Source organism: Scatophagus argus, chromosome 12, assembly GCF_020382885.2.
Source record: "Scatophagus argus isolate fScaArg1 chromosome 12, fScaArg1.pri, whole genome shotgun sequence".
Taxonomy (NCBI): Eukaryota; Metazoa; Chordata; class Actinopteri; family Scatophagidae; genus Scatophagus; species Scatophagus argus.
The window spans coordinates 20,997,735-21,016,144 of NC_058504.1; the positions used below are offsets into that span (position 1 = coordinate 20,997,735).

Sequence of the window (18,410 nt, forward strand, 5' to 3'; positions counted from 1 at the left end):
ATTTTCAAATCTGAAATTACTAAATTGCCATTTTAATAAGATTTAATTTATGTGCTTGAGTATCTATGCAAGTCTTGAAGGACCAAAATTGGTCTTCTGCTGCCCCCATGTGTCCAATGCAAGCATAAATATTTAGAAATGAAGACTTACTTTAAATGAATTTTATTTACAAGAGCCATATTTTACAGTGCAGATTCAAATGCCTTGAAAAGCTGTTTGCTTCCAAGACATCAATGTAATGAGACAGCCGACTCAATGACAGACAAAACACTTTAATCTGCATCCCATCAAGCCAAATACTTTGTCATGCCTCTTAAAGTGAACCAGAAACTGCTTGACCTCAACCCTTCAAAGTAGAAGGAGAATTAAGGTTTCTGGGTTTGAGTACATTCATGGGTCTACTTTAGTTGGGACACTGTAGATCAAAACAGTGTTTAGAGAGGGGTGACAAGACCTCTACATTTTGTCTGATTAAAAGTCAAACCATTAAAATTGCTTGATCAACTGAACTGTAGCATCCGGTATGAATGTGTATATAAAAATACATTTAAAAAAATACAAAACAAAAAAGAAAAAAAAAAAAAATTATCTAGCACTACTCCGAGAAGAGCAGGCAATGTTACTTGAAATTGTGGCACACGTCATTTATATATATATATAAAATAAAAAAAAAAAAAAAAACCTGGTACAACTCTACATGTAGAAGGGAAGAGGGAGACATCAGTTCAGCAGCAGTTTAGTTGGAGGTTCGATGAGGGAAATTTCAAGGTACCTGGAAGGGGGGGGGGAAAATAGAACATCAGATTTCATTGAAAATTTTAGATTAAGCCAGTCCAAACCAACCAGTGGCAGTTCTGAGATGCCAAGAACATGTTTTCGGTCAAGTTCATTAACAAATCTACTTACTTGGAGGCCTTGTACTTTTCTCGAACACACTGCTGGGCATGCTGAGCAGCACCGAGGTAAAGTCGGTGCAGATCTTCAATGCATGGCATAAGATCTTCCAGTGAGTATCCTGTTCTCTCCGTCAAGGACTTTGACTGTGGGGGAGAGCAAAGTAAACTTGAGCGCATACACAAACTCAATGTTTTGCACCGATGGGCCCGTGTCAGAAAGTAGGATTTGTGGTTACTGAGGCAACTTTAGAATTAATCCAGGGTTTCGAAGATGCTTAACTTACTGGGGTATATTGCAAATACGGATTAGGCTACACATATAACCAGCTCTGGAGTAAGTTATGTTCAAGACAAATCAAACCATATAAAAGCTTTATCTGACAAGTCAATTGTCATCAATAGGTGATCACAGAAGGCCATAGGTATGCAACCCTCCATTTCATTGGGCTTTTATACACCACATCAGGTTAGTCTTAAACAGAGGCTTGCACCAAAATCCTCAGGTGGCAAGTCTGACTTATGCAAGATGGCTCCAAAGACTATTCTACCCAAAAACTTACCCATGAGCCACCAGTCACTGTGCTGTTGGCTAGGATGTAAGCTGCAGCAGCCGTCTGTGATGGCAGGTACTTCAAGAAGGGATCTGAATGAACAAGACTGAGCTCCCCAAGGTACTGAGAAATAGAAACATGTACAAATAAGCTAAATTACAGCAGGTAGATTTTTTTTTGGGGGGGGGGGGGTGTCAAGAGTAGGATTGGGGATTGTTGGTCATGCTTTTTAAAAAACATGCAATAACCGTGTGTGTGTGTGTGTGTGTGTGTGTGTATATATATATATATATATATATATATAAAAATAAAAAACAAAACCCTTTAACATTTGCTACAAAGCTCACCATTGCTAGGTTTTCCACTTGTTTGTTAACTGGCTGATGGAGGAAGTATTGGGTGAGAAACTGGTTGATGGTAGGTGCTGCCAGATCAAAGGAGAGCACTTTAAGCACCAAATGCTCCATTCTTAACACTTGCTTCTTGGTGTAGGTGTCATCTGTGATGTAAACAAACTCTGCCACCTCAGGGGGGTAGATCTCTTCAAATTTCCTGCATTTGAACAAGAAAATGCTTACTTACACAGAAGGAAAGTCTTGAATTTACTTTTGATAAATCGAAAAGACTGAACAAATATAAAATACTGTATACGTACGAAGCCAACAGCATGGCAGCAGTGCCAACCAGCTGAAGCTTCCCTCTCAAGACAGACATGGATGAGAGGAAGCGGTCAATGTAGTTGACAGCCAGATAAAGCGTTTCATTCTGGAGCTTGTACTCTTCTCCAACCTCAACCAGCCAGTCCACCAGGATGGCCCTCATGCTGTTCGTGATGTCAGGTTGCTTCTTCATATAGCCAGCTTTAGGCCTGGTTTTTACCTGTGCCACATAACAATGTTATTTGCACACAGGTCAATGATCTTCAAATAGTCAGTAGGCAGTGCAAAGTTTAGAGTTTAAAAAGTGGTTTATTGTCTCACCTCCATTTCCCTAAGGTACGTGTGGATTTCAGCAGCATATTCTGGGACCTCATTTACATTGACTGGTTTCTCCTCCCCCTCGACCACAGACATGTCCATGGGAGAGTCTGAGCAAAGGAAATTTTAACTTTAGGGCAGGGGAAATCTCATTTTTAGGCATTTATGGTCAACAGGTTTCTAAAAAGAATCCTTAAATTGATGTAAATTTGAGAAATTAAAGGTGCAATGAAAATTATGAATCATATCTTCCTAAATATTCAACTCACCAAAGCTGACATCCATTGCTGATGGAATATCAATTGTGGCCAGGGGCTGTCGGAGCTGTGCCACAACATTGTTGATTGTGAGGGGAGACTCTACAGGGACCGACTTTGTTTTGACAGCTTCAACCACCTGCTGTGGCTTCTTGGCACAGGTTCCATCGGGCTCATCCACATGGATCTGGAAAGCAGGCTGTTTGGTGGATGGCTTCTCATAGCAGCTTTTGCTGAAATCTTCATTTTTACACGTCAACGTCTGTGATGAGTCCTTGGAGCAGAATATAGTAATTTGAGATTATGTGCTGCATTATACACAAAACACGGTTTAAAGAAGTACATATGATTGAAAGCAACAATGATGCAAGAATAGCACGAGCTTAAAATAAAGAGGCAACTTGTGTGGGGAACCAAGAGGCAATTTAAGAAAAATGCAGGAGCATTGACTGAACATTAGTCGGTTGCACTCGATTTTCAGAAACCTGGATCTTAAGACAGAGGATTTGTGTTTGATGCAACATTTAAGAGTACTGACAAAGGAACAGGTTCAACACACACAGGACAATTAAAATACAAGAGTATGAATTATGTCTAACACCAACGTAACGAGGATATTAAAATGGCGGATTACCCGAGTAACAGCTGTAGCGATTGCGTTTAAATGCATCTTCAAGTTCGTAAAAAATAAATAAATACGCAAGTCGAAAGTGGTAGTGAAGTTCGACATGCGAGTAACGTTATCTAGCAAGATCATTGAAATCAGTTGCCTCCAAAACCAACAATAGCTCCCCATCTTGACTGCAGCCATCATTAGCAGACAGTACCTTGCTAGGCGAGCCAGCTAGCAGTTACCCAAACTAACCTGTTTCGTTCCGCGCTGATTCTGGGTTTTGCTCCGCTGGTTGTTCTGCAGAGGTCCCAGGACGGTTCTACTGGCTGCCTGTTTCGGTGGATGGTTTTCTTGGTTTTCGTTTGCAGCAGCTCGAGGTTTTATCGAGCCTCTTAGTCTTGACGGCATATTCTCTTGGTTGTGATACTCACTAGCCGCGCTTCCCTGTCCCCTGTTAGCTCCCGACATGTTTCCCCTCAAACAAAAAGCCCAACCTGTCTCTGTTTGCTGATCAAGCTTACAGCTGTCGCGTGCTCTTGTATGCGAAATACCAAATGATTTTATTATACAAAGATCACTTCTGGACAGTTATATGGAGGCTAGCATTAGCTGCTACTTTGTCGAGGAAGGTTAAAGAATCACTTCCAATTAAAGCTAAACTGTTGAGATGGCAACGACCCTTAGAACTGCAGTGTTAAAAAAACAAAGCAGACAAACAAAAAATGCACAGTTGGCAGTGCAATATCTACAGTAAGTAAAATGCGTTTCTAAGTCGCCATGCTCGTGAATTTCGAAATTACCACCAACCTGCAAAAAACAGCGCTAGCCTCGGTCCATTTACCTAGAAACACTCAGTGATGATGCTTTCTCTCAGTTCAAGTAGCCCGCGAGGATTGAAACTAACCAATCACGGGCAAAATAGATAGTGACGTATACAATGTTACGGGAGCCGAAAGAGTACAATATTCGCTTAATTACAAATTCAAAACCGGTTTGACACATTTGAGCATATGGACAAACGTTACATAGGATTAACAATGTCGACAGTATTGTACTGTATTGTAATTGAATTTGTGACCACTGCAGATTATTTGACATAGAAACAATGCAACATACTCAAATTAATTCTGAAATAATTTTGGTCATTTGGTGGTTATTTGACTCATGGTGGTAAAACACCTGTGATTTAATCTTTAACAATGCATATTTTTTCATAAAAGGAACTACACATGTCAAATACATGTGATGGAATAAATGTAGTTTGTTACTTTGCATCACTGTAATGCAGTTACAGTGCTGTATCAGCTTATGTTTGGTACTTTGTGTTGATAAATTCATAAGGTTGGAAATAGTAAGTAACATCTTGTAACTGATTTATTGACTAATTTACAGCTAAGTGACAGCAACTGTAATAATTATATATTACATATAATTTTAGCATGTTCAACATTAGTCAAGTTTGGGTCATTGTGGCATACAAACCTTTTTCTTCCTGTTTAATTTCTAGTTGGATTTGTTCGCTGAACTTTCCATCAGCCCCTTGAATGATGAATCATACACTGGTTACAAATAAGTTCTAATTTTTATTTCAAGAGGAGGTACTCACGGTCTTCTGGCAATTATGATATAAAACATGAATTCTGATTTATATAAGGTCAGTGAAATATCAAACTTAGACCTGCACTAACCTTGTAGTTGTTTACTAATCACCACCCTTGTTTTAGTTGTTACCAAAAGACATTAATTAACATGAATCAATATGTAAATATTGTGCACTGTAGTTAGAACAAACAATATCTACATGACAGTATGACAACGTGACAGACTCTGCTGCTACATTTTTTTCTTGCAATACATTACATGCAATACAAAAATAGCAAAAATAAACACATGTATATAAATACCATCTGATCTATGTATCATCATAGGTCACTGAAAAAGTTTAACAGAGAATTTAAGTCATAATTATCGAGTATCTCCAGCAATGAGGACACCTTGGTTTTAACATTCTGGCCTTTGAATTTGAATTTGTCGATGAAGAGGTCTGTGATCATTCCTACAGGAAAGAGAAAGAAAAATATTAAGACAAATATTAGTTGCCAACAAGCTCTACTATATAATGCCAGGTTGATATAATAGAACTTTTACGATAATCCAGTTGTACAGTTTTAGCAATGGATTGAATGTAAAAAAAATAATCATAACAATTATAATAATAAGGAGAGCAAAAGATACATGAAAAGGAGGAAGGAAAATCAGTTAATTGAGCTCTGGATACAAGCGTCAATGACATGCACTGATAATGCCACACCATAAAGCCTCTCAAGGTGCGCTGGCTGCTTCTTGTACTCCTCGAGAAGATTAGTAGACTCGTCCAAGATGTTGCGATACTCCGGGATGAGGAAGTCAGCGTTCCCCTCATGAACCTGAAGCTCCTTCCAATCAGAGAAATTAGAGAGAAAGTGGGATGGAGGTGAGTTACTTGCAGCTTTTAACCAAAGGTGAATACACACAATGAATGTATCGAAACAGCTTGAAGTGGATTTAACACACATTCACACACATTTAACTAATGTTAATGCTTACTTTGAGTGCATCAATAAGCTGAACTTTTCTCGCCAACAACAGTTGGTACTCCAGCTTTGGATGTATCATCTTCAGGGTGTGGCTCACAGAGTCATCATTGATATCTGGAAGATTAACAAACAAACAAAGAAGATAGTTTAACTGAATTTAAATGACTCAAGATTATGGCCTGAATAATAATGAATAATAATACACCTACCATATGAAATATTCAGATTGATTTTCTTCTTGGTGGCTTCTTTAGAGAGAACATCACTCAGTATGGAGATAGTAGAGATGTTGTCTGACCTGAAGTGACCCTCTCCTTTACTGAAATGACAAGTTCAAAGAAAAAGCATCTTTTAGTCCATGCAGATCATGATACAAATACCCTCTGAAAGTTTTCAACAACCTGTTGAAATAACAAAAAAAACATAAATAAAACATTTCTAGTGCAACAGGATATTAGATTAAATAACCACTTTTGAGGTACCTTATAATCTCTACATGCAATTCTTCAAGAGTCTTAGTGTACTTACCAGTAGGTGGCTTCAAGCTGTGTCCCAAGAAAAGTGTTATGGAAATAGAAAGTGATGCTCTCTCCCGCTGGTGTTTTCTCAGGCACCTCTGGCAGACAGAAGACCACCCAGGAGTGGATCTCAGCAAAACTAAACTGCCCCACCAGACTGAGCCTGTTCATGGGCCTGTAGGACAGACAGAGACAAAGTAAGAGACAGACGTGGCTCAACAAGATTAAAAATGTAATTTTTATAACAAACAATTCAAAACAGAACATAGTAATAATGGCATTCATTATTAAAGGTCTTTAAAGGCTTTCTCTCACAAAATTAGACAATTAAATACTATTTTAATTCAATTCAATTGAGTTTATTTATATAGCACCAAACAAAAGTTGTCTCATGACACTTTCCAATCAAAGCAGGTCCAGACCAAACTCTTTAATTTATTTTAGTATAACTTCATGATGTATTGGCTGTTTTGCTTTCAGTTACAGTTTCACTTCACCATTCCAGTAACCTGATAATGAATTGCTTTTTCATTTCATTTCATTCATTCTGAGCAAATCTGATGTCAGCAGCCATTCAGAAGTCTGAACTGCAGCTGGGTCGACTCAAATCTGGTTTTGGGCATCACCAATAACTAAACCTTTGCCTCAGAGTTTGAAAAAGCAGGAATAACTCCCTAGAAAGCTTCAAAATAAGTTTTGATTACTGGATTCAAAAAAATTCTTAATGAAGAAAATGCTCCTAACTTCTCATGAAAGATCCAGTTGTCAGATCGAACTGAAATCTATTTTATTAGTTGAAGTCTTCACCTGTCTTGGTCTATGCTGTGTGTCCGCTGGTGGAGGGACAGAGGTTTGATCTGGTACTGGCGGACCTGGCATGTCTTGGGTTGCAGTCTGGGGGTGATGTAAGCCTGAAGGGTCCCATATTGTCCCTCGATGGACCTCACCTATGACAAGCATCACAATTAGACACTGGAAGTCCCACAATGGTACTGTAGCTTTTCACAAATTTGATGCAAGTCTTACCTTAAGCTCAAGCCTTGTTGTATTTGCTTGACATCTGTATGTGGCCAGTAGGAAGTTCCCATTTGGTTGCTGGAAACAGAATAAGAGAGTCAGATCTCTGGGAACAGCAGCAGGTTTATGACATTTATACAGTATGTCTGTCTCGAGTAGAAAGGCGTTACGCAGCTTACCTCTGAATCACATTCACTGAAGCTGACAACAGCTGAGTTCTTATCCACATCCAGCAGGTCTATAGGGACATCACTCTGTATCGGGGATTCATCTTTAAGTTACGTTTTGCTTGTTTATGTCTGTAGCATGATTTCTACAATATGAGAGTATGCAGCCACAAGTTTTGCTGACACCTGAGATTGTAATGTCAAGGATTTATTAAGGAGCAGACCTGCAGCAGCAGATTGTCGATGGCAGTCTGCACCTCGAGAGTGAGGCTGTAGCTGGCATCGTCTTGGCAGAGGGTGAACTTGTCGTTAATGCTGAAGACGGGCACAGCAGAAACCGCTGTGCTCGACTGGGAGGTCTGCTGGTACTGCTCACGGCCCTGCAGGACTTTGACCTGCAGCTGCTCCAGCTCTGCCCTGGATAGGAACAATATGACTGACTGCTGGACATATGTATTTTGAGATTGTACTTGAACTCTTACATAGTAAGTCAAATACATTAAAAGGCACAAAAGAGCTGATACCTGAGTGCTTCCACCTTGGACTGGGTCTCCTTACTCATCCTGACCTCATCCCCAGGACCGGCCTCAGCTTTCTGGGGCTCAGTGGTCAAACCAGTGACCCATCCTGAACAAGCCAATGACAGTAATGAAGTAGATGCCATGACTTTTTAACACTTAAAAGCCAATAGGGCTTTTAAGCAACTGATACTACACATCAGAAAAACCGTTATGATTTTCTTTTAACCCAACCTGTATAAGTGGCAGTCAGGACCTCATCGTAAGACTCCTTCCCCACGCAGCCACCCTGGATGGAAGTCACGCTCTCAGACAACACCTGAAGTCAGAAAAAAAGGAAACTTCAGCCGTTATGATCGTTATCATGCAGCATAGGATGGCTGCATGATACATTGATTCATAATACAGTTCCTCAGCACTTGAACTACATATTGTAGTGAATTGGGACTGAAATTAGAGTGAGTAAATTCTCCACTTCTGATGAGCCATGTTTGACAGATAAACTCACATGTTCAAAGCGTAATGTGGGCTCGCTGGTGCTGTCAAAACCATAGATTTCAACTGACCCGTCATCCCGGCCAACCAGGATGTCATTCACTCCATCTCCAATGATGTCATAAGTGTCAACACAAAGAATTCCTGAAAAGAGACAGCAAAGTGTAACTCTAAGATGTTGGAGCATTCTTAAAACATGTGACAGGTTGCAAAATAGCTCTTTGTAATAATCAAAATACTGTGCTATATTGTAACCTTATCAAAAAATAAATAACTAAGGACAACAAATTATTTATTGTTTGGGTTTCTCGATCTCCTTCAAGTTCTATTATTCATATGCTGTGGAGAATGTTTGGTATTAATCTAGTAGTAATAGGAGTGATGACCCTATGGTCATGTATACAACATACCTCCTTTCTTTTTGTCATTGTTGATCTCCCATTTTGTTGCAGCTGAATGTTCACCAATCTGGACCAATCCTATTTTGCCATCTGTTGTTCCATAGAGAATTTCCTCTCCTGTACAGAAATCATTCACATCAGAACAGATCTGTTGCGCATAAAACATTCTCATGTTTAATTGCTCTAGTACACAACACACAGAGATATGAACTCGCCTCCATCTTTGTTGTACAGTTCCAAGACCGATGGAGGGCCAGGGACTTCAATGTCATAGGCAAGTTCAGATCCCTACATAAGTAGAATCATAAATCTCATCTAATTGTTTGAGGAAGTACAACTTACTGTACCAAAATCAGAACAGTGAATATGGTCTTGGTCTACCTGCAAGACTCTGAGAACCCGATCTTGGCATGCCAGGACTGGGACGAGGCGAGTCAGGTTTTCTGAGGACAAACATGTGATATCATTGATTTTGTCTCCAGAGAGGTAGTAGTCTTGGTCCTTGCAGTCACAGTAATGGTTGTAGATGTAACTTGCACACACAAAGAGATCAGCGCCTGAGACGTGCCTGAAGAAGAGATAACCAACGCCATTCAATACAAAGGCAATCACACGGTTATGCATGAGCCGGTCAAGCGGCGTGAGTCTTTTGCAAAGGGGAGAAGTGGTTCCTACATGGCGTTAATGCTCTCAGTGAGGTTCGCTTCAAAGGTGAGGAACTGTTTCCCCTTCTTGGTGAATCCTCGAACCTGAGAACCAGAACAAACAAATATCTTCTCCTGTGGAGTTCCAACAGCTCCTCCAAGGTCCATTCTGGCTATTTTCTGCCCTGGAAGCGTTTTGAACACAGGCTGAAACAGAGTCAAATTTCTTGTTATTAGAAACTGAAATTCAGAACATAAAGATCTGAGGAAAGGAAAATCAAAACCAGGTCACATACCACTGCTTCTCCTTTCTTCATCCCAAAACATGTCAGTATACCATCATGATCAGCAATTGCAACCTGAAGCAAAGAAAAAACAACCAATAACCGCAATGCTGTAGTATGAAACAATTCAATTAAAACACAACTCGCAGCTACAAGTCACTGCTCTAAGTGGTTTAAGCACAGGCTTTGCTCTGACAGAGTAACCATACCTTTTGAGTTGCCTTTTTTCCCAGCGCTGGAAGCAGCCTCATGGTTTTCTGGGATGTCACACCAACCTGTCAGGACAAAGCAGAAGGGAAAAAAAGTTACTTAAAGGAAACAACGAGAATCGTTCAGTAAAACTGTTCAAAATCCAGCGTCAGAATAAAATACTAAAAGGGAAACATAAGCAAAATAAACCACCGACTGTGCTTGTGCTTACCTGAATGTAATCAACTCGATTTAGGTGGATCTCCATCTTCTTTCTCCACTGGATGTCTTAAGAGGATTAAAAAAAAAAAACTATGGTGCAAATCTTCCACGTCGCCTTAGGTTATTCCGTCACAAAACCACTGGGATCATTTGTTGCAGTTCAACTCATCCACTTGTTTGTAAAATTTTCATCCAAATTACAAGATGTCAGTAATGTTTAAGAGAGCCTGGGATTAACTCTCTGCGGCAAGCAGATTAGCTCGACGTGCTAACGTTAGCTAGCAAGCTAATTGGCTAACACGATTTAGTTGCACACCAACTCTCTATTCTGGTAAACGGATTTTATCTGTCACAGAATCTACTGAACTACGTCAGAACACCTGAGGCAAGTCGCTGTCTGTCTGTTGTAATACGGAACTGAACCCCTCTTTCTCCGCGAATGTCTTTAGCAATAAGGATGCAACGCTTGAGAACCAGATAAAACGTTGCCCATGGCAACGCAGCAGCAGTGACAAGCTGTGATCCCATTGGATGAGATTAAGTATCAGAAATTGAAGCTGTGTCTTCATTGGTTAACTCGCGAAGCTACCCCAGTTGGTAGTAACAAATTGGCTTCGAAGCTGTTTGTAAACTTTAAAGAACGTTCTTCTCCGAGATATGTTTTAAACACAAATTGTCAGCATAGACATAATTGTCTCTCATATCTATAGACAGGAGAAACTTGTTCATGAGTGCAAGATTCACTGATTATGAAACACAAATCATCTATAGCAGTTAAAACAAACTATAAGCATAAATACATTACAGTTCTTTAATATTTTATTGGTTTAATTAAGAGATCATTTTATCCTTGTCAAAAAATGTGGTTTGTCTGTAGGTGAATAAGCGCATCAAACATGAAACAAAAAATAAGAGCATGCATTACGAAAAAAAAAACTACAACAGACGAAATGAATGGAACAAATTCAAGAGTTTTTGAAACAATGTCAGAATGCAGTTAGAAGCATGACATGCCTTCAGAAGCTCATTTCACATATGAATCCTACAGTAAAATGTCTTGGTACCTTAAAGTCTCCCATAAAATACAGCAGATATCTTGTTCATTTATTTGGCTCCCATTTCGTCATCATACCAAGATTGTGCATGTTGCTAAAAGAGTGAGCTTTGACGGTACTGACTGACACTTAAAGTTAGGCATTTAGACAAATCAGAGCACATAAAAAACCTGAACTAGGCAGAGACTGCAAACAAATCTCATTCTCCATCCATCAACATCATTCTTCATCCAACACGATTTAAAAAAAAGAATATTTATTTAATTATGTGTAAGCACATCTTCATTTAAGTTACTAATCTCAGAATGTTAACATTTCATCATAGCATAAGAAATCTTCACGAATAAATAAAGACATAACAGCTGATACATACAGAACACACCTGATGTCTGCGGTGTCCGTAAAAGTGAGGGGTGTCCACTGCTTGAATGAGGTCACATTGAGAAGACGGGAAAAGAAATATCACCATGAGACTTCTGTGCATTACTGACTTGTCTTCAACTGTACTCAAGTATACAGAGAAGATGGAGCACAGATCGTAAAGTTGACATTCAAAAAACAGTTTCTTCTGTTGATGGCAATGTCTGTCCCCATCAAAGTTTAAGTCACATCCTAAATGGTGGAAAAACAAAGCATAAAGATAAAGAAAACAAAACTTTCATGTAGTGTAATCAGACGCCCGTGGGTGCAAGACGGCTGATGAAGGCGATACTGCTGAGGCACATCCTCCTGAAGAAGACGGGGCAGGCAGGTTTCATGATGAAGTGCTCCAGAAGGATTCGCAGCTCCGTGAACAAGGTGCTGCGGTGGAAACAGATTTGCTTAACACACAACTTTGAGAACGATGCACTTGCTAAAATGTTACATTTGTGAATAGCAGACCACTGAGTAACATCAGATTATATTACTCTGCAATCAACAAGGTCAGCACATACATGCATTCATTAATTTGGCTTCATTTTTTCTAAATTTCAGTGGGTCGTTTTATTTTTACTTCAGCCTTCTAAACTACTGATATTTTTCAGTACCCTGACTGACAACAGTAGCTTTACCTCAACATAATGTTTCATGGTGCTGGATGATACCATGTTTGTATGATTCTGCATTAACACAACATATGTAGTAAAGCCTCGCCTGACCCATAGTGGATTTGACTATTGAAAACAGTGCAATTTCACAAACAGTGATTTCTTCACCCCTAAGTCTGCACTTATAACTACCGTGCTTACATAAAGACCTGTGTTTTATGACAGTATTGTATTATTTAACATCTCACCGGCAGTATGGGTTTCTTCTGGATGTGTAGCGAAGAGTGAGGAATCGGTAGTAAATGAAAGGCAGCAGCAAACTCCCCTGGCCGCTGTCAAAAAGGCATAATAAGGAAAAGTGAGAACCAACTTCACACAACTGCAGATTTTTCATTGTTTTAATAATAAATACCTGCGATTACAACATTTATTTATTCAGCACTTTTCAAAAACATTGTCTATATTTATCTGAACTGTACTAACATGCAAATCACCTGAAGCTCAGTATCATCCGAACCAATGAGCTTATGGTGGACTACAATTCTTCAAACATGGATGGAACTGCAAAGAGCTACAGATTCTAAAACATGGAGGTTCCACACACGTTCAACCCAACAGACCACAGGTATACAACAACACAGTTTCAAGGTGGACACCACAGATTAGTGTCACCCATTTAGTATATGACCAGATGTGAAATATGGTCCCAATCTGATTAAATAATTGGAATTGCATGTAATTTTGTCATAATTGGTGAATGAATTCTTTAGCTAGGGCGCAAAACGGTGTTTTGTGAAGTCACAATGACCTTAACCTTTGAACTAAATTTGAAATTTGATGTATGGGCAACACCAAAACATAATGCTTCTCGCTACAGCTATCACTTCTGAGAGTCATGTCCATTTACCTGAAGAGCATGAAAACAGTGGCTGGCATCAAGAATATCTCGTTACAGGCGATGAACTTCAGGATGTTCTGCTGATTGGTTGTAAGTTTGTCAAGTAGGTTTCTGACGAACATCAGGCTGCTGGGGCCCATAGACTGCAAAGAAAGACAAAAAGATCAGAAACTGCAGCAAGGAGTTCTCAGAGAGGCACAGAGTTTACATAAAATATTGATACAGGAAAGAAAATGTGAAGGAAAATCACATTATCAATCATCAGCTTTATTCAATTTTAAGGTTGAATTTGGGTCACTGAACAATGGCTGGTTGATTGAGTAGGTAATTACACCACCATTTAGCTGGTGGCAATTTTCCACTCGGGGTTTAAACAATGTTCATGGAAAGGCTTTCTGTCATACATTTTTAACTAACAGCATTAAAAGTCACAGCAGGTGACTGTTGCCTTATACTCACATCGAGAACTTTCTTTGTGTAGGTCGTTGCATGAAGTAAGGAGAAGAGGAAGACTGGGAAGATGCTCACTGAACACTAACATTAAGGATAAACATCAAAAGACAGATAATTAATCTTCACCAATAATTTACTGCAATTATCAGTGCTGGATAACTGTACAGGATGAGACATGACTTTATATTTTATAATAAAAATCATAGGATTCATAGAATCATAGAATTTTAACCTAATTTTATTCTCAAAAATACCACTACAGATTAGAGTCCACATTAACTATCCCACAGTCTTAACATATACAGCTTGATCCTAGGCTTGGGCGATTTTTCGATTTCGATTTTAAGCGCGATTTATAATTAATACGATTAGAAATTAAGACACATTCGATAACATTCGATAGCGCACGCCTTCACAAAAAAAATCTCCAACGTTTTCACGGGCACGCGAGTAGCCAATCATAACTAAAAATTGACGCACGTAGCCGCAAGTTTGCGGCAAAGATTCTGTAGCGTAGTGGTTGCAGCCACTACGGCGTGTCTCTAACCAAACAGGCAAGACTGTAGAAAAATGAGCGAAAACTCGGCTGGGCAGAGTTCTGCACAGCATTTAAGCCTCAGTTCTTCCCAGGAGGAAATCGTTGAGAAGAAGGGTCAGAAGGGCTCGGCTGTCTGGAGGTACTTTGGCTATTTGAAATCTGATAAACAACAGAGCAAAGTCCTGTGTAAAATGTGTAGAAGTCACGTCCCTACTAAAACAGGAAACACCAGCAACTTATTTCAGCATTTAAAACAATATCACCCATTAGAGCACAGAGTGCTGCCAGGTCGGTAAAGCCCCCTCGACCAGCAATAAGAGGAAGGCTGATCAACAAACCATACAGTCCGCTCTTTCCAGCGCCATGGTGTATGAAAAAACATCGAAACGACACAAAGACATCACACATGTCATCACACAATTCATCGCAAAAGGCATGCAGCCAATTTGCACTGTCGAAACAGCCGGGTTTAAAAATCTAATGAAAGTGATCGACCCTCGTTATCAACTCCCAGGCCGCAAGCACTTCTCGCAGACAGCAATCCAATTAAAAAAGAATGAAAAAATAGTGATTTCATGTATATCGTTTTATATATCGTTATTGAACATTTTGAACAAAAAAAATCGGATGATCATTTTTTCTAATATCGCCCAGCCCTACTTGATCCATTTATATTTTCTCACTATTTCAAGGCAAAAGGATACTTGTGATGGGGTAGGAGTTGACCAGGATGAGGGAGTAGAGCAGGTAATGGCAGCTATCCTCCTGGAGAGCCTGGGCCAGGAAAGCTCTGCTCAGCTGAAAGCGCGGCAGCCTTTGATGCAAGCGAAGGGCACTGGTGAGGGCATTCGCTAACAAGGCTCGCTGATAGAAGTTAGCTGCTGCATAGGGTCTGTAACACACAAGCAGTTATAAATATTCTGACATCTCTTCAGGCTGGGAGCAATAAGAAGAGGGTCGAAGTATTGTGTTGCTGTCAGTTTTCTAACAAATCAAATTTTGTAAAACACCATCACTGAGTGAACTCACCCCAGAATTGGTAGAATAAACATGACAGAGCAGTAGACAGTGAAGAGCCGTGAAAGCCACATCGCAGTTTCCAACTTGTTGCTCATTAAAAATTGCTGTGCAAAACCAAAAATACACTTAGGCACATAAAGGTTGTTGAATGTGCCACATCAGTTATGATATAACATACATCAGTGTTAACTGCACTAAGGGTCTTAGGTAAAGTGCTGGTACACCTCTGTTAATGGTTATGATTCCCTGTTCTAGTATTCAAGCATTTGAAATGACAGGACAGGTCTTCTGTTTTCATGTATGCTAAAATCTGTTTTACTGCTGAGTAGTACTCCTTATCTTTGAGCGATAAATCAGTGGCGTGTACCCTACAGAGTGACAGTGTCAAACAGCCAACTCACCATAAGCCCTAGTTGGGGAGGTGGATGTTGCTGGTTTGCATCAGCCATCTTTGTGAGTGTGGTTGTCTCTCTTGGGAGGGAAAAAAGTTGCATCATGAAGAAATAATAACAAGCCATACCAAGAGAAGCCATGAACTACACCACAAACAAAGCAGGTATTCGTTGTTATCACATTACATTCCTTCCTCTGGCTGCAACTAACGGCTGCTCTCTTTATCAATTAATCTGCGAATTATGTTTAAGGCAGGAAAGAGTGAACTAGCCATAACTTCTCAAAGCCTAAGGTTGCATTCAAAATGACTGCTGTCTGACACACAATCCAAATACCAAAGCTATTTGACTGACTGCACTACACACAGAGAAGCACAAACTCACATTTAAGACGTAATATTTGCCTTGCTGCTTGAAAAATTACAGTTAATAGGTTAACGAAATAGCTGCCAATTAATTTTCATTCATGAATTCATATAACAAACAAACTGTTCTACTAATCATCTGCGTTGCAACATCCTAATAGACTCAAATGTGCAAGTCAGCTATTGTTGGGAATCTTAGCTCACAAACTTTTATCGCTAGTGCTGCTTTTCAGTGGTAACGCATTAACTGAGGACGGAGATGAATCATGGTCCTGTCTAAATATTAATTTACCGTTAGTTAAACAAAACCAAAAAAAGGCAAAATGTGTCTTTTAAGAGTTCATCTCGATGAACATGAACAGCAACACAGCATTCAATATAACCAAATATTGTACCAAACGTTTTCTCCAGCCGAAATGGAAGATATAGCCACGCTAGCAGTCTAGTCGTAGCTAATTTAGCTATACAATGGCTTTTTTTTTATTAAAGAAGGGGCTGTTCTAAAGGAAAAATAATATTTAACTAATGATCAAACTAGATCAGACCAGATCAACGACTGTAAGTAGTAAAGAAGTACTTCGGTCGGTGTTTTAGTAATTCTAACATCAAGCTAGCTACGGTTAGCAGCAGGTGGGTCTAGAATATTCTGTTACCATTCATACTAGCATGAGAGCTAGAACCTCGCTAACGTTAGCTACGTCTTCCGCTAGCTCATGAATAGATGTTACCCTGGTCAGGCTGACTATCGCTATGGCTTGTTAAATGAGCTCGTACAGAATGAATGCGCCTGGTTAGTCAAACATATATCACAATAGTAAAGCGCTCAGCTTACCAAGTTTAAAGCGTCAAACTTCTACGTTAAGTGACAGGGTGCTAGTCACCACTTGAAACGAATGATCAGCTGACCAAGGTTAGTTTTTTTCCACGATGACGAAGGTATCGCCCGCCCGACTCTGCTTCTGATTGGCTTACTTCAAATTCTTACTCTAACCTTCACCAATCTCATTCCTCATACCTACATTTAACCAACCCGAACAATGAAGGCAACCTGCATTAGCCAATCAAAAGCAGAGTTGGGCTGGTCATGACCTCCCCATTCTTGGCGGCGGTGGGGGGTGGAGACTGCAAAGAGATTCGTAGATGTATCTCTCGCGATATTTTAAAACGACAGCTCCTGTTCACAAGTAATACTTTCCTCTAGTGCACATGTGTCAAACCGGTCCACAGGAGGGCCGGTGTGGCTGCAGGTTTTTGTGCCAACCAACCAAGAGCACACCGTTTGACCAATCAACTGTCTGAAGACGGAGATCAGTTGATTAAATGAGTCAAGTCTGGTGTGCTGCTACTTGGTTGGAAAGAAAACCTGCAGCCACACCGGCCCTCCTGTGGACCGGTTTGACATGCCTGCTCTAGTGGTAAAAAAATATAAAAGGCAATTGGACGTGTTAGTTGCTCTTCTGCTACTTTATTCATTCTAAATGGAATAAAACAAACATTAACAATCATAAGCTATTTACTGCATGCATGTATTGTTTCACTTACTGCCTTACATAATAACTTATGCTTGTCTCTGCTTAGCTATGTGACATTATTTTATAGCTTTATGTCTATGGGTATCATCTAAGTTTGTGTAAGTGCACTGAGGGTCTCGGCAAACAAGAAAAAGTACTGAGATGACACAAAGGAAAATGATGATAATACAAAAGTTGAATCTTAATTCAGTGAGAATTCTTAAAATTATTGGAATTTCAAAATAAGAAAATCGAAATAAATGAAACATAAGATACAGTGGTGGTCTGACTTGCTTAGATCCTTGAAGCCTGAAGACAGAAGTAATAACTGACCCCCCCCCCCCCCAAAAAAAAGAAAAAAAAGAAATCTATTGTATATGTGAGAGATGAAATTAGTGAGGAAGTGAGGGAAATGGGAGGGAAGAGGTTTACCACATTCTGCTGCATGCATACAGTGACAAGCTACAACATGTATATTTGTTGGAAAGATGAATTTCTCACAGAGCTCATATAATGATCAGATAACAAGTCTCCATTAAATTATGTCAGGGTTATTGACAGAGCAGTGGTATTGTGGAGACCCACAGTGCTACACTGCAGTTATTGTACGGAGAACATCTTGAGTATAGTGAAGAGAAAAAGACGGCATTGCGCCTGCGCTAAGGTCAACGCCCACATTTTTCGAGCAGGAAGGAGAACTGACTCCATAAGTCCACTTTTTTTGTACATTTAGCCACCGTTCAGTCCCTGCAGCTCTCCTCTAAAACCATTAGAGCACCCAAGTTTTTTTTCGTTTTTTTAAATCAAATATTACACAAATGATCT

At 39.7% G+C, this 18,410-nt stretch overlaps 3 protein-coding genes across 5 annotated transcripts; all 3 read right to left on the reverse strand.

Moving 5' to 3' along the window:
* Positions 1-146: 146 nt before the first annotated feature.
* Positions 147-4,177, reverse strand: ccna2 (cyclin A2). The gene is made up of 8 exons (XM_046406080.1): positions 3,547-4,177; positions 2,694-2,955; positions 2,428-2,534; positions 2,103-2,326; positions 1,795-1,999; positions 1,457-1,570; positions 907-1,040; positions 147-772 (listed from the first exon to the last, which is right to left on the reverse strand). The coding sequence occupies exons 1-8, from the start codon at positions 3,760-3,762 to the stop codon at positions 721-723; spliced, it is 1,314 nt and encodes a 437-aa protein (XP_046262036.1). The 5' UTR covers positions 3,763-4,177; the 3' UTR covers positions 147-720.
* Positions 4,178-4,857: 680 nt separating this feature from the next.
* bbs7 (Bardet-Biedl syndrome 7) lies at positions 4,858-11,019 on the reverse strand. Its single transcript, XM_046406079.1, has 19 exons — positions 10,336-11,019; positions 10,124-10,189; positions 9,927-9,989; positions 9,662-9,837; positions 9,368-9,554; positions 9,202-9,274; positions 8,996-9,103; positions 8,599-8,729; positions 8,325-8,409; positions 8,097-8,199; positions 7,797-7,989; positions 7,585-7,659; positions 7,415-7,483; positions 7,196-7,335; positions 6,399-6,563; positions 6,080-6,189; positions 5,881-5,984; positions 5,606-5,729; positions 4,858-5,350 (listed from the first exon to the last, which is right to left on the reverse strand). Exons 1-19 carry the CDS (start codon positions 10,369-10,371, stop codon positions 5,217-5,219), a joined length of 2,142 nt encoding a protein of 713 aa, XP_046262035.1. The 5' UTR covers positions 10,372-11,019; the 3' UTR covers positions 4,858-5,216.
* Positions 11,020-11,124: 105 nt separating this feature from the next.
* On the reverse strand, positions 11,125-17,064 carry tmem33 (transmembrane protein 33). Of its 3 annotated transcripts, none has more exons than XM_046406081.1 (8): positions 16,907-17,064; positions 15,719-15,788; positions 15,327-15,421; positions 15,002-15,189; positions 13,766-13,833; positions 13,316-13,449; positions 12,657-12,740; positions 11,125-12,181 (listed from the first exon to the last, which is right to left on the reverse strand). In XM_046406081.1, exons 2-8 carry the CDS (start codon positions 15,764-15,766, stop codon positions 12,052-12,054), a joined length of 747 nt encoding a protein of 248 aa, XP_046262037.1. In that variant the 5' UTR covers positions 15,767-15,788; positions 16,907-17,064; the 3' UTR covers positions 11,125-12,051. The 3 variants fall into 3 exon arrangements, with proteins under 3 accessions (XP_046262037.1, XP_046262038.1, XP_046262039.1); XM_046406082.1 differs by lacking the exon at positions 16,907-17,064 and adding an exon at positions 16,803-16,827; XM_046406083.1 differs by lacking the exon at positions 16,907-17,064 and adding an exon at positions 16,728-16,750.
* Positions 17,065-18,410: the final 1,346 nt, after the last annotated feature.

Bases quoted from the DNA above. Each gene is read 5' to 3' on its own strand.
- ccna2 (XM_046406080.1), bottom strand. From the start codon at position 3,762: ATGTCGGGAGCTAACAGGGGACAGGGAAGCGCGGCTAGTGAGTATCAC. The intron at 2,000-2,102 runs GTACGTATACAG...GTTCAAATGCAG, and splicing joins GCTGCCATGCTGTTGGCTTC to GAAATTTGAAGAGATCTACC. The intron at 773-906 runs GTAAGTAGATTT...CCCCCCTTCCAG, and splicing joins GAAAAGTACAAGGCCTCCAA to GTACCTTGAAATTTCCCTCA.
- bbs7 (XM_046406079.1), bottom strand. From the start codon at position 10,371: ATGGAGATCCACCTAAATCGAGTTGATTACATTCAG. The intron at 8,200-8,324 runs GTTGGGTTAAAA...TGGCTTGTTCAG, and splicing joins CCTGACTGCCACTTATACAG to GATGGGTCACTGGTTTGACC. The intron at 6,190-6,398 runs GTAAGTACACTA...TTGTCATTTCAG, and splicing joins CAGCTTGAAGCCACCTACTG to TAAAGGAGAGGGTCACTTCA.
- tmem33 (XM_046406081.1), bottom strand. From the start codon at position 15,766: ATGGCTGATGCAAACCAGCAACATCCACCTCCCCAACTAGGGCTTATG. The intron at 15,190-15,326 runs GTGAGTTCACTC...TGTGTGTTACAG, and splicing joins TTTATTCTACCAATTCTGGG to ACCCTATGCAGCAGCTAACT. The intron at 12,182-12,656 runs GTGAGATGTTAA...TTTCCACCGCAG, and splicing joins AGAAGAAACCCATACTGCCG to CACCTTGTTCACGGAGCTGC.